This window comes from Harpia harpyja, chromosome 6, assembly GCF_026419915.1.
Source record: "Harpia harpyja isolate bHarHar1 chromosome 6, bHarHar1 primary haplotype, whole genome shotgun sequence".
Classification (NCBI taxonomy): domain Eukaryota; kingdom Metazoa; phylum Chordata; class Aves; order Accipitriformes; family Accipitridae; genus Harpia; species Harpia harpyja.
In genome coordinates, this window is record NC_068945.1 from 36,464,674 (window position 1) to 36,476,283 (window position 11,610).

General features: G+C 40.1%; 1 protein-coding gene across 1 annotated transcript in view; it reads left to right on the forward strand.

The window, feature by feature from the left end:
* Nucleotides 1-10,536, forward strand: part of NELL2 (neural EGFL like 2) — a 154,801-nt gene extending 144,265 nt beyond the window's left edge. The window contains exons 17-20 of the mRNA XM_052790385.1: nt 2,689-2,882; nt 3,838-4,014; nt 6,162-6,386; nt 9,729-10,536. Coding sequence (XP_052646345.1) covers nt 2,689-2,882; nt 3,838-4,014; nt 6,162-6,386; nt 9,729-9,779 — 647 coding nt within the window. The 3' untranslated portion in view covers nt 9,780-10,536. The remainder of the gene's footprint in view (nt 1-2,688; nt 2,883-3,837; nt 4,015-6,161; nt 6,387-9,728) is intronic.
* Nucleotides 10,537-11,610: the final 1,074 nt, after the last annotated feature.

Genomic DNA, 11,610 nt, shown 5'->3' on the forward strand with positions numbered 1-11,610 from the left:
AAAAAACAAGGTTGGGATTTTTTGTAAATTCCCAATCTTGGATAAGCTCTGCTCGATACCAGAGTCAATGATGAAACCTCAATTGTTTTCAGTAACAGCGCACTAACCATTACCGTGTTGAAAAACAAACCCCAGAAACCTTTTTCTCATGGGAAAATTGTGAAATACACTTGTACACAAGTGCCAAATGCAGACTTAGTGTTTATAGGGTCACCATTTGTTGTTTAAAGGAAACTGTTCTTATTTACATGACAGCTGAACTTCATCCAAGTATCTCATTAAATATGGCTGCTTTCAGTCAAGTGGCCAGGTTGTTGAGAAGTGATATTATTCATTTATGATACTACCTATGTGAAAGCTTTGTACAAAAGTGTGTTTTAAACAAACGAACACGAGGGTCTGAAAGTAATTTATTAGAAATTACTTCAATAATAAAGAGATTCCTGCTGTTAATCTGAATCATTATATTTAAATAGGATTTGCATTTCTTCTCTTCATTACATAACTTGAAACCAGTTAGACTGTGAGCATATGGGGATCTTAATTTTATATTGCCAGATTGTATTATTTTCAGTATGGATTTAAGAGAAAATACAGGAATGAGAAAGCAGCCCTTCCACCCCTCTGCTCTGCCGAGACCAGCATCACTCAAACCATTCCTGCTAGCTGCTTGTCTAAAAACCTTCAAGGCTGGAGACAGGACAGCCTCCGCGGGGCTGTGGGTTCCGCTAATGATGTATCCGTGCTGTTCGGGTGGGTTTCCTGGTCTGAAGCGCCTGTGACGTTTCAGCTGTTCAGGTCCATGCGAACAGCCACACTGACTTAGGTTCATGATCCCAGTTATCTTCTGCCCTATTGCAACAGTGACCGACTCCAGATGCTTCAGAAGGTAGCGAGGTAGAAGATGTGGAGATCTGAGATGATTTGCCTGTTCTGGGTTATCTGATACGTAAATAAGGGCACCATAGACACTAATGCATGAAATGTAATCTCTCTTCCAAAATCTGTTAGCATTGCAAATTGAATATGCTTGCTAGCTTTATGCACTTTGGGCTATGCAATTTCTTTCCCCTTTTAACATTCAGTGGCAGTGAGTGTCATAGTTTGTTTATACACTGTATGAAAAGTTATTTCCTTTTATCAGGCTTAAATTTGTTGTCTTTCAGTTTCATTCACTGTCCCTTGTCTTGTGTGTTAGGCAATATGAAGAACAAAAGCTCTCAACATGTCTTCTCTGGAGTATTCATTAGTTTTTTCATTATTTCCCTTCTTGCTGATGTTCTTTTAGAGATGAACAATCTATTTCTTTTCAGTTCTTCTCAAATGATATTTTCCTTGTCTTTTCCATAAGCCCTAGTAATTTTGTGATACTTTTTTCTGAGATGGTGCCACTGTTACTGCACACAGTATTTGAAGGAAACCCACAATGCTGCTTATTTATACAATGGAATTCTAATAATTTCCCTGCTGTTTTTCCTCCCAATTCATATTCATGTTAGCAACTGGTTTACTTTTTTGACTGCAGCCACACTTGGAATTGAAATTATAATTGAGTTATTTTGCTTTAAACTGAATGTGCTTGAGGTGAATTGGAGATTTCATTTCCGTTATTGAACTCAAAGCTGTGTGTTTTATTAAGTTTTTATGCTGATGGTGAAAGATACATGCATGACCGTATTGCTTATTTTGTCTTGTACTGATCTGTTGGACAGTTAAATATCACAACGCTACTTTTTAATGAACTCTAATTAAGAGCTTGGGCCAGACTGTTGTGAAATTGTATTTAGAGTTGAACTCAGTGTATCGATATTTACAATCGCAATAGATCTAGTCTTTACTCTTCTAGTGTTTTCCATGTTTTATCGCATATAGCTGTTTACTTCATGCCCTTTCAAAGCTTTTCTCCCAGATAACTTTTCTCCATACGGACAGCTGAAAAAGCTAAATAAAGGCTATTCAAGTAGAAGGCAGTGTGTGCTGCTAGTTTGCCCTTGCAAAATAATTTTGTGTACCTTGATGAAGTAGACCTTTAAAGGTACTCTTGAATTCTTTGAGATATGATTGTTTTGACATCATTTACCTTTCTGCACTGGAAACATTAATTTTTTTTCTTTAGTTTCTATGCTAGACACAAAGGCTATAGATGTCCCTGCAACTTGAATAATTAAAATATTCTAGTTTGCACACCCTAATAAATGATGCATCTTAAAGCATGGTGTGCTTGCTTAAATGAGCTTACAGGTCAGACGTCACCTTTCACATTAACTTCTCACAAGTGAATTCAAATGTGCTAGACAGAGCCAGCAAAAGGTTTTGAAAACAAGATTCTGCAGCTTTTCTTTAACTGCATGTCTCATGGACAGCTGCCACAAACTAATTCTCTTTAGGGAGCTGAGAATTATTTTTGTTCTTATGTTTCCTGTGATTTCTTCAGTCTACCTACCTTACTCAATGGCATTCACTTAGAAAGATGTATAGAAAAACTCAAAATACCATGTTTTAAAAGTTTTATCTGGCTTGAAAAATACTTTTTGTGAACTTGTAAGTTATTTCTCCCCGTTCTGGTGAAGTGCAAATTAATTTTCAGCTGAAGTCTTTAATGGCCAAGAATCATTTATATTGACTGCCGCAAGAACATTTTTGTTAATTGAATGTGGTCTGAGAGCATTGCATGGCATGTTTTTGCAGACATTGATGAATGTGGAACTGGAAGGCATAGCTGTGCCAATGACACTGTTTGCTTTAACTTGGATGGTGGGTACGACTGTCGATGTCCCCATGGCAAGAACTGCACAGGAGACTGTATCCATGAAGACAAAATCAAGCACAACGGTCAGATTTGGGTGCTGGAGAATGACAGATGCTCTGTCTGCTCGTGCCAGGTCAGTAGAAATAGAACTAGCTGCTTCTGCAAGATGGTGGTAGGGATGAAAGGAAGAGTGGCATGATTCAAGTGAAATTCCTGGTTTAGCTGCCTTGTCAGGCGTGCTTGTAGTGCTACAGAAAAATGGAATTATTTATTACATACAGTTTTGGGGAGAGCTTCTCTCTCCAATCTGCATGAGTGGAACTTCCATGGGAGGTTTATTTTATGATACTGGGAGAAGGATGATGGTACTGTTTTCTTAGCAGAGATACAACCTGTGTTTTCTGGGTGGGAGTAACGGCATTTTGATGCAAAGAAACTGTCTGTCTAGACACATACTGGCGTTGGTGACTGATGCCAGTATCTCTAGCAGATGGCGATAAATAGAAGTAGGTTCTATATCTGCAGAGTAATTCAGCTTAGCTTTCTCAAATGTTAGCTGCGGGAACCTGGATCTCAAGCTAAATGCTAATGGAGAATGAAGGCCCAATACACTGCTGACAAAGTCCTGAGCATTTCAGCAGCTCAGGTTTCATGGGCATGAATTTAATTTCAGATTACCTATCATCTTCCTTACGTGAATAATTACAGATGAGAGGGACTGATCTGGAAGTTTAAACCAAGACTTGACTAGCATCTGTATGAGTGACATAAACTTAGTGCAATACATTAAAATTTGTCCCTTGGGAAAGACACCCTTGGGTTTCACCAACTTAGGTGAGAGCTGTCTGAAGGTTGGTTGTATGAAGGATGTATATAAGACAACAGGGGAACTTTTTGGTAGTTACTGAGTGTGTATTGTGGTTTCTGCCTCTGTTTGAATTGTATTTTGACAAGGTTATCGTATAGTCGAAAAACTCGTGAGCTGCTAGTGGCTTAGAATCCTGAAAAAAAAAATCAAATTTTGGTACCAGTACTGCCGGAGTTGATCACATTTTTGCCATCGCTCTATACCTGTCTTCCAACAACAGAGTGGATATGTGATGTGCCGGCGAATGGTCTGTGACTGTGAAAATCCCACCGTGGACCTATTTTGCTGTCCTGAATGTGACCCAAGGCTCAGCAGTCAATGTTTACATCAGAGCGGGGAGCTTTCCTACAACAGCGGTGACTCCTGGATACAGAACTGTCAGCAGTGTCGCTGCTTGGTAAGGCTCCTGATTACAGCAGCAGAGACAGGAGGGAAAAAGGATATGAGATATTCTGATCTGTGAATAGTTAATTTTCATGCATTAGCATCCATTTAATTTCCTCTGGAGTATGCGTATAATCGAAATCTGATTTTCATGGATATTTGTCAGTATTGTCAAGTTCCAGTCAAAAATGCATTTTGACACAATAGACACAATAGAAGTTATTTAATCATGAGACTGTTTTAGCAAAGAGTGGAGGTCATTTGGATGTGGCACCTACACAGCAACACTCATGTGTTCACTCATTCAGAGACTGATGAAGCTGTATAAGGAAATTCTAAATATGTATTTATTATCATGGTGGATAATTTCAAAGATGCCGGTAGACTAAAAATTGTTTATTCATTCAGACATTCTGAGTAACAGAAAAATAATAAGACTTGATGCATTTTTCAAAATAGTGAAATGAGGTTTGAAAAAAAAAACTGTTAAAGCTTGTGATCTTTTTCCTAGGCATGTATTTCAGAGTCAGAGAAAAAACTATTCTGCATAATGCCACTCAGGAAGTTTTCATGACAGAAAAAATCCCAAGATAAAACTGACTAGCTTTTATCACCTGTTATCTCCAAATGTAAAGCCTAGTCCATCTAGCAGCTTTCCTTTGTCAGAGTATCATGAATAACAGCCAGAAACCAATTTCTGTAGACACTGTGCTTTCAGTGTTACCACTGGTAAAATCCAGCGAAATAGACTCCCAGGTGGTTCATTAAATGTCTTAAAAACAAACCAAAACCACCTACAGTTTGGGATCTCGATAGATGTCTCTTTTTTCAAGATGCTACTTCTGTAAATAAAGCCTGCTTTCTTTCAGTTGTCAGGGATTTTTTTGGGTGATGACATATTGTTTACTACTTGCACTGTCCATCACTACAAAAAATAAATTGAAATATCAAGATCAGTGACTGGTTTTAAGATTGCTTTCATTCTTACCATCATGTGATTCAAAAAGACAAAAATTGACCCAGATGAGAATTTTGCAAAAGAGTAACTAACTTCACAATACTTTCTGCAACAAGAGGAGCAAATTTTCAGCTATGGCAAATCCCTGGGAATTTTTTTCAGCTTTTGCTCTGGAGATATTGAACTCATCATTCTCAAAGGCTTGGATACAGTTTTTGTGAGTACTTCTTTTCTAGAGCCAAATGCAATTCTCTTTGCCCCCCTTAAATCTGGACTACTCAATCTGTGCTCAAATGAGCTGAATAAGTTGGAGGTCGGAGATGGACCTGCTCCAAAAGAAATATGGATTAATGACTTCTGTGAAGTCTTTTCTTTGACCAATAGATCTGAAACTTTGGCCCTTGTCCAGAGTTGAAGGGAAGCTGACCCCAGCTTCTAGTAACTGATGTGAATAATTAGACATCTTTAGGTTTGTGTACAGGCATACAGGAACTTCCCCTAAGAATATTCTGGCCCAACACAAGTCTCTCTTTTGACCTTTTCATACCCTGACTGTACTGAACCCATCATGCAGAAAGTGTGAATAAGTTTGGAAGTTCAGGTATTCTCATTGTAACATCCTAAATGGATGGTAAGGGGGTGGAGGTCCTCTTACTGAAAACACGCTGGTGTTCCTTGCTGCATTGGGCTGCTGGTAGCTTGACACCCTTAGTCCAGCCACTGCATTTGTAACCATGGCCAAGATAAACTGTAGCCCATCCAGAGCTGAACTTGAGGGCTTTCTATGGCAAACCGACAGTCCGAATAGAAGTAAGAACTAGGTGAAACTGGAGATTTCGAAGCTTTTTTGCAGTAGACCCCTGCTATGGCTTCTGTCACGTGCAGAAGTAGGACTTCGCAAGGACATAGCCATATTCCACATTGCATGACATTTATGGAGAATTTTCAGCTGCAGCTTGATGCAGAGCGTGTTGAAATAATTTAACTCTAATACACTTCCTGAACAGCATGCAGAAAAAAGCACCCAACTTGCTGTGTCTCCCACAGGGAGTGAATATCAGTGTTCTCTGCACCGACTTCTGAATAGGACCAGATGGATACAACTAGCCAGCTAAGAAACAGGCTGCTGAGTCAGAGGAACAGGTAATGAAAGAAAATAAGAGCTAACAATCTTCTCTTGTTCTCGTCACATTTGTAAACAGCAAGGTGAAGTTGACTGCTGGCCCTTGCCGTGCCCGGAGGTGGATTGTGAATTCAGCGTCCTCCCCGAGAATGAGTGCTGCCTGCGCTGTGTCACTGACCCCTGCCAAGCGGACACCATTCGCAATGACATCACTAAAACCTGTCTGGATGAAACCAATGTCGTTCGCTTCACTGGATCTTCTTGGATCAAGCACGGCACAGAGTGCACCCTCTGCCAGTGCAAGGTAAAGAGCATAAAAATTAAGCAGAGATGCTTCTCTCCCAGCTTGTTCTGTGGTATATAAATATTAATGCACTGAGTCCGGTTGGTGGATAGTTGGTGTCTGCGCTAGTTTTAAAGCAGCGGAGATAACAGTAAAAGTGTTCAGCTTAGTTAACTTTACTCTTGCTTGTGCTAGAAGGGTGGTTTAATGTGCTAGCAGGTCAGAAGCAGGACAACAGCCCGTGCTGCAGTGTGCTGCGGACACGGTAGTGGGCTTTGCTTTTCCACCAGGATAGCTCAATTCAAGTTTGATCACGGTTCTTACTATATAGCTCCATGCTATCTTGGGAACATATGCAATAACGAAGAGGTATGTAAGACTAGACTTCACACAAGAAATTTGTTCTGTGTGATACTACAGTGTTATCAGAACTGATTGAATTGCTTTTGAGAATAATAATTGCTTTGAGAATTAAAGGACTAGTTATATGTTTACATAGCTTTCTTGCTTTAAAATTAATAGTAGAATCAACATAATGTTTAGAACATTTAATAGTTTTTGTAGTCAAAGGAATTCATTGTCTGAGGAGAAAAATTAGTGGCTATGGGCTTATGTGAATTCTGGCATCTTTTTTTAAAGATGCAAAAGAAAAGGAGGTTAAAATAAGTTTTTCCATTCAAAATAAGCCTGTAAGGTTAATTGTATTTTCCATCATCCAGTACTGAAGAATGACAGAGTGTTTCCGCAGTAGCCAAAGGAAGAGAGACAGCAGAATTTATCCAGAAATCTTTGATTATTACTCAAATTCACAGTTGATTTTGGTCTTTATCCTATGTCCTTCCCAAGGAAGATACTTGCCAAACACGTAGTACATGGTACAATTAACTACTTTGAAAAAGTGCTCATAATAAATAATCTAACTTCAACACCTCCTGGGAGAGATGGGGAGTAACAGATCATGTAGCAGAAGCTGTCAAGCACCACCTTCTTCCTCCACTTTGCCTGACGCAATACCGTGTGCAATGGCGGTTGCTGCTGTCGAGGCAGAGTCCTTTTACGAGGGAAGCGGTACGTGCCAAGTAAGCGTAGGCATTTGTCTTGATGTCAGAACGGGTTGGTGGTTAGAAGAAAATGATGTGACCTGACAGAGTGGCTGATGGTTAGAAAGCCAGCTGCTGCCCAAAGGATGTTGAAACAGGCTTATGTGCAGAAACTCATACTTCTGGGGTCCGTAGCTGGTGGCTGTCGTGGTTTAACCCCAGCCAGCAACTAAACACCACGCAGCTGCTCACTCATTTCCCCCCCCACCCAGTGGGATGGGGAAGAAAATCGGGAAAAGAAGCAAAACCCGTGGGTTGAGATAAGAACGGTTTAATAGAACAGAAAAGAAGAAACTAATAATGATAATGATAACACTAATAAAATGACAACAGTAATAATGAAAGGATTGGAATGTACAAAGGATGCGCAGTGCAATTGCTCACCACCCGCCGACCGACACCCAGCCAGTCCCCCGAGCGGCGATTCCCCGCCCCCACTTCCCAGTTCCTATACTAGATGGGACGTCACACGGTATGGAATACACCATTGGCCAGTTTGGGTCAGGTGCCCTGGCTGTGTCCTGTGCCAACTTCTTGTGCCCCTCCAGCTTTCTCGCTGGCTGGGCATGAGAAGCTGAAAAATCCTTGACTTTAGTCTAAACACTACTGAGCAACAACTGAAAACATCAGTGTTATCAACATTCTTCGTATACTGAACTCAAAACATAGCACTGTACCAGCTACTAGGAAGACAGTTAACTCTATCCCAGCTGAAACCAGGACAGTGGCATACCCCAATTCCAATGCTAGAAGTTACTTTTTGCTTGGGCAAGTTGCTGAGGTTTTTGTGCCTCCGCTTCCCCATCTGTAAGACAAATAGTTATGTGTGATTCTTCTCTAAAGCACTTTTGAGATTTGGTGAAGGGAAACGTGTTCTCATTGTTGTGTAGCAAATCAGTGGCAATGCAGAAGCCATGTGTCAGTTCTGCTGATGGCCACCTGTGTGCTGCTCCCATCTGCCCTTTTCTCTTAAGCAAAGACTGAACCTCAAGCGTTGACTAATTTCTATTCAGTGTAAACACGTACACAGACTAATAAAATCCATTGCTGCATTGTGAACATGTGTAAGATTAAAACAGATACTCTGCCCAAACCCATAGATTTAATACAGCTCAGGTGTGAATCTGCATAACAGCGAAGATGTACCACTTTGTCCCTCAGCAAGCCAAATCTTATTCAGTTTTCTTTAAAGCGCAGTTTTCTTTTTGAAATACACTATCATCTGCTCATATTGGCAGCATTTTAATATTGTAGTTCTGCCTGCAAGAAGCCCGCTCCCTCCAGATCAGGTTAATCAGGCTGTGCCTAGTTTGTATAGTTCTCCATCTCATTCGTCCTGTGTCACCCCACTCTTTTCCTGCAGAGCATCACATGGAAGGTCAAAGCTCCAGTCTAAGCCTCTCTAAGCAAGCTATAGCAAAATAGATTTACACAAATCCTTTAAGAATTCAGAAACCCGGGCGTCAGCTAAAGCTGACTTAGCCACAAAACCATTTCAAATCACAAGTAAAGAAGGTGGGCAGTAAGATTGTCTAACCTCCTGTAACAGAAGGAGTGAAAGACAACGTTGGAATGATTCAGACCGTGGTCTTTATTCAGTCCTGGCCGTTCAGTTAACTAAACATAGTTGGAGTAATTTAAAAATAATACACACTTTTATTTGCATTGTAAGAATCGGACTTAAAAAAAGAAGTAGTAGAGGTGCAGAAAATTATTTCTCCAGTACTTTAATGATGTCCATAGGCAATCTGTTCCCTTAATTGCTAAAATTCTCAGAAGAATGTCTGGACTATCAGGAAGAACTTTATGGATTAATGTTTGCTGGTGTTACAGCCAGGTTGTATTAACTTGAAACATTCAGGGCTAAATAGAACCCAGAGTCCCTTCTGGCTGATCTAAATAAAACTCCCAAGCTCCCTGTCTTGTTCAAGAGCTTTGTGTACTTGAGCAGATGCCTGATACCTTTATGCCGGGAGCATTTCTTCCAGTGATCCCAGCTTCTTTCAGTTTGACTATTGGAGCTCTGGGATACAGACCACAGCAAAGCAAGCAATTAGAGGAATCATAATAGCCTGTTCCCTTGGGCAAGGGAAGGACATGGCGGCAATGTCGTGAATCCAATCAAAACCTGTCGAGGTCTTGTATTTTACAAATCTGTACGTTCAGATCTGAGGGGTGTTTGCAAATGGCTGAGCTTGTTAAATTGACTTGGTTTGTACAAAATGCTAATTGTTTCAATTCTTTCCTTTTTTCCTTCCTTTAGAATGGCCACGTCTGTTGCTCAGTGGACCCACAGTGCCTTCAGGAACTGTGACACCAACAACCATCTCTCACAAGCAGTTTCTGGTTAAAGAATTTTCCTTCACAAAAAAGACCTTTAGACCAAAAATTGTACAAAATTAAAACTAAAATTAGATTGGTTTTGTCCATCTAAAGTGCAGATATATGATGAACTCTGTTACCTGAATCAGCGTGAAATTTATGGGACTCAAGATAAGCTTGGATGTGTAAACCTTTGTATGAGGTTAGGCCCAAATCTTCTGGCTATTTGTCTGTCTGACATCATTATGCAGAATATGTAGGTTAGTGTAAAGTGACACATTGTAATGCTGTACATAACGATGTCAAGATCCAAAATCAACTAGGAGCTCTTACAGGGTCTTCCAAAGTTTTGAGAGTCCAACACTTGACCAGATGCAGAGATTTTTACCTAATCATAGTTGCATCTGCACAAATGTGTTTGATTGCTCACTGCAGAATTTAGCAGATGTTTCAGTAAAAGGATGAAGCCTTCAGGAATAAAGAACCTAGCAGCTAAGATGTGATATGTACAGTATGTGCGCTGAAAAAAAAAAAAAAAGATAGAAGTTACTGTAAAAACAAAAAAACTAAAAAAAAAAAAAACCAAAAAAGAAAAACCGTGATGCACAGGCATGGCTTCTTAATGTTTTCTGATGGGAAAAGTCATCAATATTTCCTTGTTTTACTGCACTTACTATTATTTCTTGATTGAATTTGTTCAGTATAAGCTCGTTATTGTGCAAATTTAAATAAATATTTCTCTTACCTTACGTTTCTGTTTGTGCTGCCTTTCCTTTTCAGGGATGTCATTTTCATGTGTGTTGTTACTGTTCCTTCTTTGCCAGCATGCCTAGGCAGCTGGCCCATACAGGTAGAGTATCGCTGGTCTAGCTCCTCTACGTATGGGAGCTTCTTCCCGGCACAACCTTATGCCTATTATGTCTTATCTTTGTTATTCTTCTGGGAACACATAAATAACTTCATACATCTGACTCATTACAGTGGATAGAACAGAAAATTCATGTGCCAGCGGGATGCTGTCACCCAGAGTGGGAACAGACCATTTGTGTGTGACTTGCATCTGTTCAGATTTGCAGGGAATCTTCTCCAGATTCCTCCTCTCTCCAGCTGCCCTGGGTTGGTTTGTCTTTCTATAAGCTCCACAGCTGTTCTTGTTGTTTGTGTAAAGTATCTTAATGCGTGGGGATCACTGCAATATGCGAACCCTGTTTTCATTGCTGTACTGTTGGGACAATAAATAAAAGAGGCTACGTGACCAAAGCTATGTTATTGTGGAAGAGAAATAAAGAATAAAGCAGTGCTTACAAACTACGGGCTGAAAAGGCTGAATTTGTAAGGAATGCATCATGAACAGTGGAGGCAAAACAGGAGAGGAGGAAACTGCCCAAGATGACAGCATCCTTTAAACACTGCTTTAGTAGTCATGTTCTTCTCAAAGCGCTTTGCTGCTCTTCAACATCTCTCTTACCTGTTCAGTAGATCGTCATGCAACCTGGACAGGCAAAACTTCCATTAATATTACCTCTGTGTATTACGAAGTTACAAGGGAAGTCCACGTATATTTTTTTTTTACAAACAGAATTATTTTTCTGCAAACAGATGCTACTTCACAGTGTTTCATGTACAGCAGGAGATCAAAGGAATGCCGTGCAACTGCATGTATCTATCTGGTAGGTATTCCCTTGAGCCCTAGTGTCTGCTGAGTAGTGGATATTTATGGAGCAGGGAATACAAGAGATGCCAGGCCACTGAATGAAAATAATACAAACAAAACCAAGAAACTAAAAATCTGAAAAAAAATATGCAACCCCCCCCCCAAACTG